This window comes from Bombina bombina, chromosome 10, assembly GCF_027579735.1.
Source record: "Bombina bombina isolate aBomBom1 chromosome 10, aBomBom1.pri, whole genome shotgun sequence".
Lineage (NCBI taxonomy): Eukaryota > Metazoa > Chordata > Amphibia > Anura > Bombinatoridae > Bombina > Bombina bombina.
Window position 1 is genome coordinate 183,270,322 of NC_069508.1, and position 20,117 is coordinate 183,290,438.

Here is a 20,117-nt window from a genome sequence, read left to right on the forward strand (position 1 = left end):
TGTTAAACTGTAACACCTACTGCTTGTGTGATACATTGTATTGTTAAATGTGACACCTACTGCTTGTGTGATACATTGTATTGTTAAATGTGACACCTACTGCTTGTGTGATACATTGTATTGTTAAATGTGACACCTACTGCTTGTGTGATACATTGCATTGTTAAACTGTGACACCTACTGCTTGTTTGATACATTGTATTGTTAAACTGTAACACCTACTGCTTGTGTGATACATTGTATTGTTAAACTGTAACACCTACTGCTTGTGTGATACATTGTATTGTTAAATGTGACACCTACTGTTTGTGTGATACATTGTATTGTTAAACTGTGACACCTACTGCTTGTGTGATACATTGTATTGTTAAACTGTGACACCTACTGTTTGTGTGATACATTGTATTGTTAAACTGACACCTACTGCTTGTGTGATACATTGTAATGTTAAATGTAACACCTACTGCTTGTGTGATACATTGTATTGTTAAACTGACACCTACTGCTTGTGTGATACATTGTAATGTTAAATGTAACACCTACTGCTTGTGTGATACATTGTATTGTTAAACTAACACCTAATGCTTGTGTGATACATTGTAATGTTAAATATAACACCTACTTCTTGTGTGATACATTGTATTGTTAAACTGTAACACCTACTGCTTGTGTGATACATTGTATTGTTAACTGTGACACCTACTGCTTGTGTGATACATTGTATTGTTAAACTGACACCTACTGCTTGTGTGATACATTGTAATGTTAAATGTAACACCTACTTCTTATGTGATACATTGTATTGTTAAACTGACACCTAATGCTTGTGTGATACATTGTAATGTTAAATATAACACCTACTGCTTGTGTGATACATTGTATTGTTAAACTGTAACACCTACTGCTTGTGTGATACATTGTATTGTTAACTGTGACACCTACTGCTTGTGTGATACATTGTATTGTTAAATGTGACACCTACTGCTTGTGTGATACATTGTATTGTTAAATGTGACACCTACTGCTTGTGTGATACATTGTATTGTTAAATGTGACACCTTCTGCTTGTGTGATACATTGTATTGTTAAATGTGACACCTACTGTTTGAGTGATACATTGTATTGTTAAACTGTGACACCTACTGCTTGTGTGATACATTGTATTGTTAAATGTGACACCTACTGCTTGTGTGATGCATTGTATTGTTAAACATGTGACACCTACTGCTTGTGTCAAACATTGTATTATTAAACATGTGACACCTACTGCTTGTGTGATACATTGCATTGTTAAACTGACACCTACTGCTTGTGTGATACATTGCATTGTTAAACTGACACCTACTGCTTGTGTGATACATTGTAATGTTAAATGTAACACCTACTGCTTGTGTGATACATTGTATTGTTAAACTGACACCTACTGCTTGTTTGATACATTGTATTGTTAAACTGACACCTAATGCTTGTGTGATACATTGTAATGTTAAATGTAACACCTACTGCTTGTGTGATACATTGTATTGTTAAACTGTAACACCTACTGCTTGTGTGATACATTGTATTGTTAACTGTGACACCTACTGCTTGTGTGATACATTGTATTGTTAAATGTGACACATACTGCTTGTGTGATACATTGTATTGTTAAACTGTAACACCTACTGCTTGTGTGATACATTGTATTGTTAAATGTGACACCTACTGCTTGTGTGATACATTGGCCTCTAGTTATCAACGTATCTACGTGTCTACGTACCTGCCATCGCCGGCCCCAATACGCCTGCCTAAGCTCGCCTCACATCGCCGCCGCGGACCTGAAGAGGCTCGCCAAAGTTATAAAAAAAGCTGTAAAAAAGCTGCGCACCAAGTACGGGGCGATTAGCAGCGGACTGTGATAGTTATCAATCATCCGATCTCGCTGCTCTTCGGCTTTTTCCCAGCTTTATTGATACCCCTGTCACTAAGCACTCACACTATATTATACTGTTCTACCCCCTATACCGGCGCCCCCAGAGCCCCCCCGCAACTAAATAAAGTTATTAACCCCTAAACCGCCGTTCCTAAACCCCGACGCAACTATAATAAATGTATTAACCCCTAAACCGCCGCTCCCGGAGCCCACCGCCACTCTAATAAACTGATTAACCCCTAAACTGCCGCTCCCGGACCCCGCCGCCATCTACATAATACCTATTAACCCCTATCCTGCCCCCCTATACCGCCGCCACCTATAATAAATTTATTAACCCCTATTCTGCCGATCCCGTACCACGCCGCAACTAAATAAATTGTTTAACCCCTAAACCGCCGCTCCCGGACCCCACCGCCACCTATATTAAACTTATTAACCCCTAATCTGCCCCCCTACACCGTCGCCACCTATAATACATTTATGAACCCCTATCCTGCCCCCCCTATACCGCTGCAACCTATAATAAAATTATTAACCCCTAAACCTAAGTCTAACCCTAACCCTAACACCCCCTAACTTAAATATTAATTAAATAAATCTAAATAAATATTACTCTTATTAAATTAGTTATTCCTATTTAAAACTAAATACTTACCTATAAAATAAACCCTAATATAGCTACAATATTACTAATAATTATATTGTAGCTATTTTAGGATTTATTTTTATTTTACAGGCAAATTTCAATTTATTTTAACTAGGCACAATAGCTATTAAATAGTTATTAACTATTTAATAGCTACCTAGTTAAAATAAAGACAAATTTACCTGTAAAATAAAAACTAACCTAAGTTACAATTACACCTAACACTACACTATCATTAACTAAATTATTCCTATTTAAAAATAAATACTTACCTGTAAAATAAACCCTAAGATAGCTACAATATAATTAATAATTACATTGTAGCTATTTTAGGATTTATATTTATTTTACAGGTAACTTTGTATTTATTTTAACTAGGGAGAATAGTTATTAAATAGTTATTAACTATTTAATAACTGCCTAGCTAAAAGAAATACAAAATTACATGTAAAATAAATCCTAACCTAAGTTACAATTAAACCTAACACTACACTATCATTAAATAAATTAAATTAATTAACTACAAATACCTACAATTAAATACAATTAAATAAACTAACTAAATTACAAAAAATAAAAAAATATTACAAGATTTTTAAGCTAATTACACCTAAACTAAGTCCCCTAATAAAATAACAAAGCCCCCCAAAATAAAAAAAAATGCCCTACCCTATTCTAAATTACGAAAGTTAACAGCTCTATTACCTTACTAGCCCTTAAAAGGGCCTTTTGCGGGGCATGCCCCAAAGTATTCAGCTCTTTTGCATGTTAAAAAAAATACAACCCCCTCCAACATTAAAACCCACCACCCACATACCCCTACTCTAACCCACCCAAAACCCCTTAAAAAAACACTAACCCCCTGAAGATCATCCTACCATTAGCCGTCTTCAGCCAGCCGACCACCGATGGAACAGAAGAGGACATCCGCAGCAGCCGAAGTCATCATCAAAGGGGCGCTGAAGAGGTCTTCCATCCGATAGAAGTCTTCATCCAAGCGACGTCTTCAATCTTCATCCATCCGGAGCGGAGCCTTCTTCAAACGAGCCATCCTCTTCCAACGACGCCTACTTAATTTACTTTGTATACTTCTAGCCATGTACTATGCCAGGGTTCTTCAAACCACGGGTCGGGACCCATTACTGGGTCGCAGCACCATGTTTACTGGGTCGCGAAGAGTGTGTCTTGCAGGAGAGTGTGTGTGATGTGAATGTTGTATGAGTGTGTGTGTTTGGTATGAGAGTGTGTTTGGTATATGTGTGTTCTATGATAGTGTGTGTTTTGTATTTTTGTGTGTGTGATGTATGAGTGTGTGTTGTATAATAGTGTGCACTATTACCTTTTATAACACTTTCAAGTTTGACTACAATCAGTAATAAGATATGCACACATTTTAGTTACTTTGCCAAAAAAATAATAATAGGGTCGTGAAGATATGTGGCATTATTGCACTGGGTCTTAAGAAAAAAAAGTTTGAAGAACCCTGTACTAAGCACTATAAATATGGCAGTGCTTACAAACAATATGTATATGATCACTGGTCATTTATTAATAACTCACCATAGGAGGGTACTGGTAGAGAGAGGCATTCTTAGGATCTATCTCTGCCATAGACTGAATATCTGCATCCCTGGCATTCACAACACGTATAAACAGCTCTGCTTTCCCAACCTGTAAACAGATATATTTAGAGGCTGTGACATCTATTTTACTTGTTTGTAAAGTTAATAAGATTGTTAAATTCATTGTGATTCTACCTGAGGAATTGTGTTCAGCTGTCCAATGCTCAAACCCGGCCGTAATGGGAGAGCTCTTACTGGCAGCTTCCACCGACCACTCAGCACCTGGTTATGTTGGTCAAACAAGTCCAGTTTTGTCCAACCACAAGACAATAAGCGCTGAACCTCCTGACCGTAAGAGTTGAATCCTCCTGATGCCTGTAGCTCCATAACTAAAGCTATGGTGGATCCTGGCCGAACCCTGAAATAAACAAAACATGAAACATCATTAGTGTATAATATGTGGGAATATAAAGCAAAAATGAGAGGTTAAAAAAATATATATCTGATTAAAAACAGGTTTCTTAGTGGCCTCTACTGGTACTCCCCTGGTCCAACACCATACTGTTTGGTTTTATTGGCTGCAATTATAGTGCTTAATAAATTATTTTCTTCTAAATCCATGATATTTGTCATTAATTAAAGCAACTTGAAATACTTTCATAGTGTAATAGAAAATGTTTAATTACGTGTAGCAAAAAAACGGTATGGTCTGGCATTAAACAGGAAGCCCTTAGGGACCTTCAGGACAAAGGTGAGTGGAGCGTGTCTCATTCCAAGCAATATCTATGTTGTCCTTCATAGTTTTACATATTGTAAAGAGCCTAGAGCATTATGTTTACACTGTTATACATAAATCGGTCTGTTAATAGTGGCCCTGGACTCAATCATATATGAATTTATCTAAGTAAGCAGTAATTACTGCAAAGGTTTTCTTGAAACCCCGGTTTTTCAAATCTAAGGAGGGGCGGGACCACTACGCTATGGAAAAAAAAAACTCAGAGTGGCAGGGAGGGGAGAGTAGGGGGATCATGCTGAGGAGGTGGGATAAGAGGGTGGGAAATTGATCTAGGAGGGGGTAAATGAGGTGGGGGGCAGCTACACTACATTTTTTTAATGTTATTAAATTTAGTTGGCAAATTTTGGAAAACTGGGTACTGGCAGATAAAACTGCATTCTGGCAGACTGTCTGCCAGTACTTAAGATGGGGGGAACCATTGGGAGGTGAGGGAGGGAAGAGAGCTGTTTGAGAGGGATCAGGGGGTGGGAATGGTGTGGTGTGCAGCTGCAATTGGCGGCTTTATAATTACCAAAAAGCAAGGGCAAAGCCATATATGTCTGCTATTTCTGATCCCAGAGAAGCTTTTACAACCATTTGTGCCATGATTGCACAAGCTGTTTGTATTTTATTTTATTTGATCGCATTTGGTGGTGAAATGGTAGCATGAAATATACCAAAATGGGTCTAGATCAATACTTTGGGTTGTCTACTAAAAATTTTTTTTTTTATATGTATATATGAATATATATATATATATATATATATATATATATATATATATGTATATAAACATATAAAAAAGGCTCTATTTCTGTTTAAATGTAGTGATGGCAAAAAAGCTAAAAATGCACTGGTCTTTTGGGGAAGTTTTTGTCTGAAATGCCTGGTCCCGAAGGGGTTAATAGCATCTATTATGGATGTATAAGAAAAAAATAACCATAATATTTCTTTAATGTCCCTTTAAATTTTAGAAAAATGTAACATGATCACCAAGGGAATTTAGAAGATTATCACCAGCTAGGACCCACCCACTAAAACAAAATCCTGGCATAAGCATTGAGAAAAAAAAAAAAGAAAAGATAACTTAAAGAGACATGATACCCAAATGTTAAAGCACTTGAAAGTGATGCAGCATAACTGTAAAAAGCTGACAAGTAAATATCACCTGAACATCTCTATGCAGAAAAAAAAGTTATTTTACCTCAAAATGTCCTAAGTATTCACACCCCACTGTAAAGAGACTTTAATCAGCCAATGAGGATACAAGTCCCAGGACTTCCAAGGGAGTGTATATCTTTCATGTGCAGGCACAGCCATGTTATTTCCCTCCTCAGTTTAAGAAAGTTTACTATGAAATCTCACATGATTTCAGTGAAATCTCATGAGATCACAGAAAAGCAAAGCATGATCTCAGCACTGCTGAATGGCTATTGGTTTTTTTATTTTATTTTTTCCAACTTGCAGCTGGACAGCAGCTGTAGCATGACGGTTACCATAGCATGAGCTGAAGAAATTTTGAGGTAAAACATCTTCCCTTTTTACCTAGAGATGTTCAGTTGATATTTTCATGTCAGCTTTCTACGGTTAAACAACCTGCATCCCTTTTAAGCAATTTAGCATACGAGTATTATGTCCCTTTAATAACAAAAATGTGGTTATAATAAAAGGACAATGGTTGTGTTTTGGTAATGATGTAACATTATAACAGAGATGTGAAATATAAATACAGTGTTTCTCTTTACCTGGGGATTGGCTGCTTTGTAGAAAGCATTGCAACATTTCCTCTTGGTGCATTTGTTAAGTGGTTAGATGAATGCCACATCTCGCACAGGACATCAGGCAGAGAGGTAGCCTGTCCCATCCTGTGCCCGTTACTGTACAGACCGCTGACAACACGTAGCTTCTGCAATGTTGGCTCTAACCCCAGCAGATAGTCATAAAATATAACAAAGCCAGCGCTGTAGACATTAAGGACAGGAGTGTAAGTAAAACAAAGACAGCAAATTAAACAGCATCGAAAAGACAAGAACGACAAAAGAACATAACAGGGGTGTTTTCATTTGCTTTTTTACGTCTGTTGTTCTACACAAAAGTTAAAGGAGATAGGGGATTTAAATAATATAAAAAAATAAAGACAGGAATAGGTTGCACAAAATGAGGTCCCTCATCTATAAAACCTGCACCCATAATATTTAACTCTAAGCTCAAGTTTCCAATTTTCCAACATCCGTTATCTAATTTGAATCCCTTGCTTGGTATCCTTTGCTGAACAATGCACTACTGGGAGCTACAATTACAAACAGAAGAAATCTGCCAGGAATGAACAACAGCTCAGTGGCTTGTTCTAGGGCCCAGTTACCACCTGGGAGTAGCTTCATTTAGCCCAATTGTGCTTTTAACAGAGGAAAATGTCCCTGAAGTATATCAGTCTGATCCTGCCTAACAAGGTCAGTCCAGCCCCGAAATACCAGGCAATTCTCAGAATAAGGGGAATGGCAACCCCAGACTATCGCTTTGGCCTCCTTTGAGCCTCGTCAGTGAGGTGCAGCCATATCACTACTGGGAGCTGACTGCTGATTGTTGGCTGCACATATATGCCTCTTGTCTTTGTCTCAGTTAGCTACCAGTATTGCATTGCATGAAGCTAATTTGATAACAAAAGTAAATTGGAAAGTTGTGTGCTCTATCTGAATCATGAAAAAAAAATGTTGGACTTCATGTCCCATTAAGCAATTGCTGTTAGTCTATTAGATTTGACTGTAGCAAGGCCAATGCACAAAATTCTTAAAGGCAATTTGCTGGACATCAGCCAGCAAATTCTAAAAGCCAAAGATAGAAAAGAGGTATATTGCAGAGACATGGCTTAAACAAATTGTGGAGTAAAACTTTTATTTTTCCCTCATTATAGATTCTAGAGTGGAATTAAATTTTGGGCAGGTGCAAATCTGCTGAACAGGCTGAGCCATTCACAGCTGTTGGAATGTTGTTTTACTGGGGATAGGTGGTAGAACAACCAATAAGGGAGCAGATAGTAAGTTATCGTCATGGAGACCTCATTGTGGGCATCATTAGGGTAACTAAAGCAGCTGAAGGCCAGAGGTTCCTCAGTAAATCCTCTAAATCCCTGTGTAATACTGTGAAAAGCCAGTAGTAGTAAGCGTGTTTAAAAAACAAAGGAAGGTTGGGAGCACATAACTACCTACTACCCTTTGCATTTGGCTTTTTGATTGTATTTTAAAATACCCACCCAAGAGCTTGAATGTCTAGAACTATTCTTTGCTGGAAAGTGCTCCTCAGGGGGAGGCTTTCTGAATAACTATACTCTGAGTCATAAGAAATATCAATCCACGAAAATAAAAAAATAAAAAAAGCACTGTATATGGGGATATGGGGATGCAGAACCTCACAAAAACATAATTTATGCTTACCTGATAAATTTATTTCTCTTGTAGTGTAGTAAGTCCACGGGTCATCCATTACTTTTGGGATTATATCTCTTCCCCAACAGGAAGTTGCAAGAGGATCACCCAAGCAGAGCTGCTATATAGCTCCTCCCCTCACATGTCATATCCAGTCATTCGACCGAAACTAGACGAGAAAGGAGAAACCATAGGGTGCAGTGGTGACTGGAGTTTAATTAAAATTTAGATCTGCCTTAAAAGACAGGGCGGGCCGTGGACTGACTACACTACAAGAGAAATAAATTTATCAGGTAAGCATAAATTATGTTTTCTCTTGTTAAGTGTAGTCAGTCCACGGGTCATCCATTACTTATGGGATACCAATACCAAAGCTAAAGTACACGGATGAAGGGAGGGACAAGGCAGGAACTTTAAACGGAGGGAACCACTGCCTGAAGTACCTTTCTCCCAAAAATAGCCTCCGAAGAAGGAAAAGTGTCAAATTTGTAAAACTTTGAAAAAGTGTGAAGTGAAGACCAAGTCGCAGCCTTGCAAATCTGTTCAACAGAAGCCTCATTTTTAAAGGCCCAGGTGGAAGCCACAGCTCTAGTAGAATGAGCTGTAATTCTTTCAGGAGGCTGCTGTCCAGCAGTCTCATAGGCTAAACGTATTATGCTACGAAGCCAAAAGGAGAGAGAGGTAGCCGAAGCCTTTTGACCTCTCCTCTGTCCAGAGTAAACGACAAACAGGGAAGAAGTTTGACGAAAATCTTTAGTTGCCTGCAAATAGAACTTCAGGGCACGGACTACGTCCAGATTATGCAAAAGTCGTTCCTTCTTTGAAGAAGGGTTAGGACACAATGATGGAACAACAATCTCTTGATTGATATTCCTGTTAGAAACTACCTTAGGTAAGAACCCAGGTTTAGTACGCAGAACTACCTTGTCTGAATGAAAAATCAGATAAGGAGAATCACAATGTAAGGCAGATAACTCAGAGACTCTTCGAGCCGAGGAAATAGCCATCAAAAACAGAACTTTCCAAGATAACAGCTTGATATCAATGGAATGCAGGGGTTCAAATGGAACGCCTTGCAGAACGTTAAGAACTAAGTTTAAGCTCCACGGCGGAGCAACAGTCTTAAACACAGGCTTAATCCTAGCCAAAGCCTGACAAAAAGCCTGAACGTCTGGAATTTCTGCCAGAGGCTTGTGTAGAAGAATAGACAGAGCAGAAATCTGTCCCTTTAACGAACTAGCGGATAAGCCCTTTTCTAAACCCTCTTGTAGAAAAGACAATATCCTAGGAATCCTAACCTTACTCCATGAGTAACTCTTGGATTCGCACCAATATAAATATTTACGCCATATCTTATGGTAAATTCTTCTGGTAACAGGTTTCCTAGCCTGTATTAAGGTATCAATAACCGACTCCGAGAAGCCACGCTTTGATAGAATCAAGCGTTCAATCTCCATGCAGTCAGCCTCAGAGAAATTAGATTTGGATGGTTGAAAGGACCCTGAATTAGAAGGTCCTGCCTCAGAGGCAGAGACCATGGTGGACAGGACGACATGTCCACTAGGTCTGCATACCAGGTCCTGCGTGGCCACGCAGGCGCTATCAGAATCACCGATGCTCTCTCCTGTTTGATCTTGGCAATCAGTCGAGGAAGCATCGGAAACGGTGGAAACACATAAGCTATGTTGAAGACCCAAGGGGCTGTCAGAGCATCTATCAGCACCGCTCCCAGATCCCTGGACCTGGATCCGTAACAAGGAAGCTTGGCGTTCTGGCGAGACGCCATGAGATCCAGATCTGGTTTGCCCCAACGATGAATCAGTTGAGCGAAGACTTCCGGATGAAGTTCCCACTCCCCCGGATGAAAAGTCTGGCGACTTAGAAAATCCGCCTCCCAGTTCTCCACGCCTGGGATGTAGATCGCTGACAGGTGGCAAGAGTGAGACTCTGCCCAGCGAATTATCTTTGAGACTTCCAACATCGCTAGGGAACTCCTGGTTCCCCCTTGATGATTGATGTAAGCCACAGTCGTGATGCTGTCCGACTGAAATCTGATGAACCTCAGAGTTGCTAACTGAGGCCAAGCTAGAAGAGCATTGAATATTGCTCATAACTACAGAATATTTATTGGGAGGAGTTTCTCCTCCTGAGTCCATGATCCCTGAGCCTTCAGGGAATTCCAGACTGCACCCCAACCTAGAAGGCTGGCGTCTGTTGTTACAATCGTCCAATCTGGCCTGCGAAAGGTCATCCCCTTGGACAGGTGGGACCGAGAAAGCCACCATAGAAGAGAATCTCTGGTCTCTTGATCCAGATTTAGTAGAGGGGACAAATCTGAGTAATCCCCATTCCACTGACTTAGCATGCACAATTGCAGCGGTCTGAGATGCAGGCGCGCAAATGGTACTATGTCCATTGCCGCTACCATTAAGCCGATTACTTCCATGCACTGAGCTACTGACGGGTGTGGAATGGAATGAAGGGCACGGCAAGCATTTAGAAGTTTTGATAACCTGGCCTCCGTCAGGTAAATTTTCATCTCTACAGAATCTATAAGAGTCCCTAGGAAGGGAACCCTTGTGAGTGGTAATAGAGAACTCTTTTCCACGTTCACCTTCCACCCATGCGACCTCAGAAATGCCAGAACTATCTCTGTATGAGACTTGGCAGTTTGAAAACTTGACGCTTGTATCAGAATGTCGTCTAGGTACGGAGCCACCACTATGCCTCGCGGTCTTAGTACCGCCAGAAGTGAGCCCAGAACCTTTGTAAACATTCTTGGAGCCGTAGCTAACCCGAAGGGAAGAGCTACAAACTGGTAATGCCTGTCTAGGAAGGCAAATCTTAGGTACCGATAATGATCCTTGTGAATCGGTATGTGAAGGTAGGCATCCTTTAAGTCCACAGTGGTCATGTACTGACCCTCTTGGATCATGGGTAGGATGGTTCGAATAGTTTCCATTTTGAATGATGGAACTCTTAGGAATTTGTTTAGGATTTTTAAGTCCAAGATTGGTCTGAAGGTTCCCTCTTTCTTGGGAACCACAAACAGATTTGAATAGAATCCTTGCCCGTGTTCCGTCCGCGGAAATGGGTGGATCACCCCCATTAGTAAGAGGTCTTGTACACAGCGTAGAAACGCCTCTTTCTTTATTTGGTTTGCTGATAACCTTGAAAGATGAAATCTCCCTTGTGGAGGAGAAGCTTTGAAGTCCAGAAGATATCCCTGAGATATGATCTCCAACGCCCAGGGATCCTGGACATCTCTTGCCCAAGCCTGGGCGAAGAGAGAAAGTCTGCCCCCCACTAGATCCGTTTCCGGATAGGGGGCCCTCTCTTCATGCTGTCTTAGGGGCAGCAGCAGGTTTTCTGGCCTGCTTGCCCTTGTTCCAGGACTGGTTAGTTTTCCAGCCCTGTAGGTAACGAGCAACAGCTCCTTCCTGTTTTGGAGTGGAGGAAGTTGATGCTGCTCCTGCCTTGAGGTTACGAAAGGCACGAAAATTAGACTGTTTGGCCTTTGATTTGGCCCTGTTCTGAGGCAGAGCATGGCCCTTACCTCCCGTAATGTCAGCGATAATTTCTTTCAAGCCGGGCCCGAATAAGGTCTGCCCTTTGAAAGGAATATTAAGCAATTTAGATTTAGAAGTCACGTCAGCTGACCAGGATTTAAGCCATAGTGCTCTGCACGCTTGGATGGCGAATCCGGAGTTCTTAGCCGTAAGTTTGGTTAAATGTACGACGGCATCAGAAACAAATGCGTTAGCTAGCTTAAGTGCTTTAAGCTTGTTCATAATTTCATCCAATGGAGCTGTGCGAATGGCCTCTTCCAGAGACTCAAACCAGAATGCCACCGCAGCAGTGACAGGCGCAATGCATGAAAGGGGCTGTAAGATAAAACCTTGTTGAACAAACATTTTCTTAAGGTAACCTTCTAATTTTGTATCCATTGGATCTGAAAAGGCACAACTATCCTCCACCGGGATAGTGGTACGCTTAGCTAAAGTAGAAACTGCTCCCTCCACCTTAGGGACCGTCTGCCATAAGTCTCATGTGGTGGCGTGTATAGGAAACATTTTCCTAAATATGGGAGGAGGGGAAAAAGGCACACCGGGTCTATCCCACTCCTTGCTAATAATCTCTGTAAGCCTTTTAGGTATAGGAAACACGTCAGTACACACCGGGTACCCGCATAGTATCTATCCAACCTACATAATTTTTCTGGAATTGCAACCGTGTTACAATCATTCAGAGCCACTAATACCTCCCCTAGCAATATGCGGAGGTTCTCAAGCTTAAATTTAAAATTAGAAATCTCTGAATCCAGTCTCCCTGGATCAGATCCGTCACCCACAGAATGAAGCTCTCCGTCTTCATGTTCTGCAAATTGTGACGCAGTATCGGACATGGCTCTCACATCATCAGCACGCTCTGTCCTTAACCCAGAGCTATCACGCTTGCCTCTTAATTCTGGCAATTTAGATAATACTTCTGTCATAACAGTAGCCATGTCTTGCAAAGTGATTTGTAAGGGCCTCCCTGATGTACTTGGCGCCACAAAATTACGCACCTCCTGAGCGGGAGGCGAAGGTACTGACACGTGAGGAGAGTTAGTCGGCATAACTTCCCCCTCGTTGTCTGGTGATAATTTCTTTACATGTAAAGACTGACTTTTATTTAAAGTTACATCAATGCATTTAGTACACAACTTTCTATTGGGCTCCACATTGGCCTTCATACATAGTGAACAAACAGATTCATCTGTGTCAGACATGTTTAAACAGACTAGCAATGAGACTAGCAAGCTTGGAAAATACTTTTCAAATAAATTTACAAGCAATATAAAAAACGCTACTGTGCCTTTAAGAAGCACAAAAAGCTGTCACAGTTGAAATAACAATGAACCAAATTAGTTATAGCAACCAAATTTTCACAGTAAATGTATTAAGTTAGCAAAGGATTGCACCCACCAGCAAATGGATGATTAACCCCTTAATACCCAAAAACGGATAACAATTTAATAATTAACGTTTTTATCACAGTCAAACACACTGTCACAGGTCTGCTGTGACTGATTACCTCCCTCAAAATGAATTTTGAAGACCCCTGAGCTCTCTAGAGACGTCCTGGATCATGGAGGATGAAGTAGGAAGATTGTGACTGAATTTTTACTGTGCAAAAAAGCGCTAAAATAGGCCCCTCCCACTCATATTACAACAGTGGGGAAGCTCAGTTAACTGTTTCTATGCAGAAACAAAAGTTAGCCATGTGGTAAAAATCATGCCCCAATAAGTTTTATCACCAAGTACCTCACAAAAAACGATTAACATGCCAGTAAACGTTTTGAACATACATTTTAAAAGTTATGAAGTGTTATTAATAAGCCTGCTACCAGTCGCTTTTACTGCAGTTAAGGCTCATACATTACTTCAGTATTAACAGTATTTTCTGAGTCAAATTCCATTCCCTAGAAAAATACTTCAGTGTACACACACTCATCAGCCTAATACCAGTCGCTACCACTGCATTTAAGGCTGAACTTACATTACATTGGTATCAGCAGTAATTTCTCAGTCAATTCCATTGCTTAGAAAAATAATTTACTGCACATACCTCGTTTGCAGGGGGGCCCTGCATGCTATTCCCCTTTTCTGAAGTTACCTCACTCCTCAGAATGTGCGAGAACAGCCAGTGGATCTTAGTTACGTCTGCTAAGATCATAGAAAACGCAGGCAGATTCTTCTTCTAATGCTGCCTGAGAACAAACAGCACACTCCGGTGCCATTTAAAATAACAAACTTTTGATTGAAGAAATAAACTAAGTTTAAAAACACCACAGACCTCTCACAACGACCTATCTTTAGTTAGGTTGCAAGAGAATGACTGGATATGACATGTGAGGGGAGGAGCTATATAGCAGCTCTGCTTGGGTGATCCTCTTGCAACTTCCTGTTGGGGAAGAGATATAATCCCATAAGTAATGGATGACCCGTGGACTGACTACACTTAACAAGAGAAAACACACACACACACATATATATATATATACACACACTGTATATTAGTGTAATTCATTTGTGCTTTGTTTTGTGTTTACAAATGTTTAAAAATAACACAAAACTGTATAAAATTTTAAAATACTCTTTTTTTAAATGCAACAAAAGTGGATTTAATGCCCCTTTAAATGCAACAAAAGTGGATTTAATGCCCCTTTAAATAATTTTGATTTATGACAAACTTGTAATGTCGTAAACCTGCAGTAAATGAATACTATATTATAGAAACACTGAAAAAATGGTTTGCTAATGTGATTTTGTCTACCCCTATACACTTACACTGGGTCATAAGGCGCTGGTCCCAGAGCGTCTGGTGGCTCTAGTATGTGTCTACTTGCTGAATGAGGACGCATTGAATCCTAAAACACAGAGAAAAAAAAATCATAAATACTCACCATGGACCTGCTGACTACAGAATATTTATTTTATATATATATATATATATATATATATATATATATATATATATATATATATATATATATATATATACATACATATATATATACATACATATATATATATACATACATATATATAAATATATACTGGTTACTAAATGGTGTGTTACACACAAACTGGGCATCTACATGAGACCAGAAGCACTAGGCCCATCTTGGTGGTGGAATTGTGGCATAGGTCCTTGTCACTCTAGGGCTCTATTACATTTTAATATCATAATTAAAATAAAAAGAGTGGCTGGGCTACATGGTTCTTAGCCATTAACAGTACTTTCTTCGACTCTAGCAGTAATTCCTAAGTGAAGCCCCTGGCTTCCAGCTATCTGCTAGTTGGCAAATATTTCTCAGGACCACATGGATGCAAATGACATCACATGTGAAAAATGAATTATGGGTAATTTGTGCATGACATAATTTTTCTCCATTTTTATGAAACATGATAGTTGTAGGAGCAATGAGTAAACAAACTGGAGGCTAGAAAATACATGTAAGGAGAATCTTCCCCCACCCAAGATAAAAGGGGTCATCCAAGACACCCATGGGGTGGGTAAGTTGGTACTTTCTGTGGATGGGTTAATGATCACTGTGCATCAGGCAGGAAGGAGAGTTAGTATGGATTGCAGAAGAGATTCATACATGATCTATAGGTTACTGAAAAGAATGGGCTGATCCAGTGCCTAGAAAACATAATACAGTAGACACGTGCCCAACCAGAGCGTGAGCAAAGGCATCACTACTTGTACTGAGCTGGTCACCTCCATAAATCAGAATGCAAAATGTGCTCATAGAAATGACATGCCAGCTGTACATCAATTTGGTTTTGCCGGAAAAAAAGACAGCCCCTGTGCCGAAATACTAAACACTACGAAAAATGGCACTGCAGAGGTAAGGTTTAGCCATCTGTGCAACTCAGCAGTGAGGTGCAGCCTTATCCCCGTAGGCACAATGGGCTGTGGGTTCATGTACGGTTGTCCACATCACCCTTAGGGAGACTAGGCCCCAACAGGCGTTATATAAATACTCAACCAAGGAGCAGTCAAATAATAGCTTGTTCTATGTCTAGTAACCACCCCAAGAGGCTTTTTAGCCCAAAATGTGCCTTTTACAGTTGAGTACCATTAACCCAAAACAAGTAATGAACATTAATATTATATAACAAATTTTATTATACTCTTTAAAATCAGTTTAACCATCTCTGATGGAGACATTATCTTTAGCCCTAATTGCCTGGCACACCTCTAGTCATATGCCGTGGCACACAAGGGTGTCTAGACACCCAGACCAAGAATCACTGGGCTAATTAGTGTTCTATGCAGGGCTGACAACTCCCATTGGAATCCAAGCACACTGCAAAAGAGTGTGGTAGTAGAGACCAAGGAACAGGATCGTGCCACCTAGTAATGAGTTATAATCTTAAATCTGATTGTAAAAAATGCAACAACAACAAAAAGCTGAAGGATTAATATGCAACGTTCTGGAAAGGTCTGGAGTTAAAGGACCATTAAACTTGATATTTCAACAGCCCATAACATCTTTCATTATTGCAAGTAAAACATTTTTGCAATGTACATTAATTATTTATTTTGCAGCCCTTTGCTGTAAAATACATCTAAAAATTGTGCTTGTTTCACTTTTTCCCAGGGAGGCTTGGGTTAATACTTTTAGGTAATTTATGTGAGCTTTTGTTTACTTTTCCTCCTTAAGCTTATGTGGGGTCACTTGCTTTTAAAAAGGGGATTATCAATTTTGCATCAACAATCATGATAGGAAAATCATTCTTTGCAATAGTAACTAAGTTGAATCAGTGCTAAACCTCCTTAAGGGAATACAAGAGGCTACACCAGTCTGCACATGTGCACACAGCGTTTGTGCTGTATCTGAATATTAGTTTGTGATTGGTTAGCAGGGGCTCTTTTGTTCTGGGGGACAGGGAAATCAGTTAAAGGACCAGTAAACACAGTAGATTTGCATAATCAACAAATGCAAGATAACAAGACGATGCAATAGCATTTACTCTAAATTTCAAATGAGAAGTAGATTTTTTTCTAACAAATTTCAAAGTTATGTATATTTCCACTCCCCCTCTACAATGTGATAGCAATCAGCCAATCACAAATGCATATACGTATAGTCTGTGAATTCTTGCGCATGCTCAGTAGGAGCTGGTGACTCAAAAAGTGTAAATATAAAAAGACTGCACATCTTTTTTTAATGGAAGTAAATTGGAAAGTTGTTTAAAATGACATGCTGCGGCTGGTTCCGGAGGAGGAGCACAGGTGTGAGGTCATGTGAGACACCTGTCCTGACTTACCTCTCTGCAAGCTTGCTGGCGGGAACTCTGCGCTTCAGGCCCCTGACCTTGGGCGGCTTGCAAGGCTGTGATACATCGCTACTGGAACCCAATAGTGCCACTCTAATGCACTTATATGACTTTAGCTTGGATTCAAGTCATTTTACAGATATATACATAATAATATCTACCTTTTCAAACCTGATTGCAAAAGGAATAGACTTTTTTTCTGCTGTGTACATATTGCTATTGCACTAATCACCTTATATACCACACCTGCATAGGTATTCTGTGAGGAAAGCCTTGCCTATTCTGGATGCTGCAGGCTTTTTTTTTGCTTGCTAGAGCGAGTGGAAGATAGTATCCCAGTTTGAATGCTGGGGGTCTGCGGCATGGTTCGTTGCCCGGCTGGGGTCCTGTTACCTGATCGTGAGAAGGAGGTTGCTTGCCGGTTGGACTTCTTCCAAATTGAACAGGTGCCCAACGTGTGCAGAGAATTACAGCTTCTATGGTGAGGAGGCGCAGTAGCCCTGAGAGCGCAGCCCTTTACTGGTCCGGACGCTCCCCTCCCACCGGTGCTGCGTGAGGGGCCTGGACCATGCTCACGCACTGTGCTGTTTGTCTTGATCTGGGCTGCGGCTCTCCTTGTCCTGTCCACTGCTGGGGTTGCTCTGCTGGGTACGGCAGTTCGGGATCCTCGTGCCTGCCTGTTTGTTTTGCGCTCCCCCTCCCACCGGTGCTGCGCGAGGGGGGGTTTTGCCTTCACAGGCAAGACTTTCTGGAGTGGGTAAAGTACATTCTCATTATATGACATATGCCTGAGTTCTACCATTTTTTTTTTTTTCTTTTTTCTTTCCCTTTGAACGCAGTGTTAATCAACATAACTGTGTTGTACAATAACTTAACTCTCTCTCATAAACTTAGTTCGTATTGATTCCTTCACCATAAACCTAAATTGGAATTTTATTCTCTGCTGCCCACACACAAAGTTTGTTAACTAGAGATGGACTTTAAGAAGGCACTGGGCTAAAAGCAAGACAGAGAAAAGGGGTGGAAGGAAGAAAAGGAAGAAAATTGAGAGAAAAGAGTGAAATCTGAAAAAATCTAAGGACACAGAACTTTGGTTATTAAGAGTCACAAATAGTCAAAATCTGTGCTTTGATTATATAGTTCATATCTTCCTTATAAAAGTATACAAGCACATATTTTTTTTTATTAAGTAACAGAATTCAGGGCAATTTAGGTATTGGTTTTCAGGCCTTGCCAGGTGAAACAAAAATGTAAAGATTGTGATTGTTCTGATAAATGTAAAAACGGTTGTTAATTTCAGATAGTATTGTCAGACATATAGTACCTAAGAAAATAATTGATTAGGATCTGATGGGTATTTAGGAAGGAAGGGGGAGAAGAAAGGAAAGAGAAAGAAAAGGTTTTTTTCTTTTCTAATTAGAGTTGAATGCAGAAACTGTTGTCTTTTTATATCTTACACTCTATTAGGAAATAAGAAACATTGTGTTCTCCCATTACTAGCAATTAAGTAATTCTCTTCTACATATTCTTCATAAAATTAAGGAAACAGAATTTTGGATATTAAGAGCTACAACTATCTATTTATGTGATTTAAGTATATAGTTCATATCTCCTATATAGAAGTATATAAGCATATATCTTATATTAAGTAGCAGAACCCAAAACGCCTCTCACTGACTGAGAAGGCAGTTTTTAAGTATAAAAACTACTAGGGGGAAAAAAAAATCAGCTTACTCTATTTTTGTCTGAAATAAATATAATAGTCTACCTTGGTAATTTTGGATATAATAACTGAATTTAAGTCTTTTTACCTGACACAATTTGGTCACTTGTGGTGTGACCAATGATACGATAATCCCATTATAAAGGATCCCCCTAAAATACAAGTCTGAGGCGAACTAAAATACCAAAATTATATTTAACCCCCTAGAGAGTGTTTTTTATTGCTTGGTCTTCGTTTTTTCTTTCTGCCTACCCCCACATTGATTCACGACCCCTCACCTGACTCTAAGGTAGTCCACGATTAATTAAATTACCCCACATCCTTCACTCACTCCTTTCCCTCACGGTCCTTCAACTCAAAGTAAAATTCTTTTCAATCACTTTTTTATTCACCCAGGGAATTTTGTTTTTTTCCCCCTTCACTTTATCAAGTCACCCGCCACCCATCACAATCCTTACGGTTACAACCATATGGATAAATTTTTACATCCTCACTCCAAAACATCACTTTCCCCCATGGCGGCTAGACAGAGAGATAAGCGAAATAAAAGCACTCTTGATCCTTCTGCTGAGACACAGTCCTCTATCACCAGCACTCAAACATCAATAGAATCTATGGACATTCAATTCTTGGTTTCTAGAATATCTGAGGCCCTTGCGCCTAAATTCGAAATTTTGAAAAATGAGATCAAAGTAGATATAGCACAATTAGCATTAAAAGTTAAACAATTTGCTAGCAGGCTGACAGAAGCAGAGCAAAGGATATCCGATCTTGAAGATGCCATGATAGAAAATAATACTAGGTCTGAAGTCTCCTTTACTACTATATCTAAACTACAGCACAAAATCGAAGATCTTGAGAATCGCACACGTAGGAATAATTTAAGAATAATCGGGGTCCCCGAGGGGCAACAGTATGAGGATTTATTTAAATTACTTGCATCTACAATTCCCCAGCTTTTAAAGATCTCTGAGGGATTCCCCAAAACTTTTATAGAAAGAGTGCATAGGATAGGTTCTATCTCCCCTGGTAAAACAAATACAAAACCCAGACCAATTATTGCTAAATTTTTGAACTACCAGGACAAGGTTACATTTATGCAATCATTTCGTAAGCATCAACCTATATTTTTAGGGGACAATAAAATCCTCCTCTTTCAGGATTATTCACTAGAGACAGTCACAAAGAGAAGGGAAATATCCCCAATATGCACAAAGTTTATTCAAAAGGGAACACGAGC

At 39.7% G+C, this 20,117-nt stretch overlaps 1 protein-coding gene across 1 annotated transcript in view; it reads right to left on the reverse strand.

Moving 5' to 3' along the window:
- The window catches only part of CCDC17 (coiled-coil domain containing 17), a 30,266-nt gene extending 12,542 nt beyond the window's left edge, over window positions 1-17,724 (reverse strand). Inside the window, exons 1-5 of the mRNA XM_053693208.1 lie at window positions 17,698-17,724; window positions 14,653-14,732; window positions 6,644-6,859; window positions 4,319-4,541; window positions 4,122-4,232 (exon numbers count right to left, since the gene is read on the reverse strand). Of these exons, the coding sequence (XP_053549183.1) occupies window positions 4,122-4,232; window positions 4,319-4,541; window positions 6,644-6,859; window positions 14,653-14,732; window positions 17,698-17,724 (657 nt within the window). The remainder of the gene's footprint in view (window positions 1-4,121; window positions 4,233-4,318; window positions 4,542-6,643; window positions 6,860-14,652; window positions 14,733-17,697) is intronic.
- Between the last annotated feature and the right edge of the window lie 2,393 nt (window positions 17,725-20,117).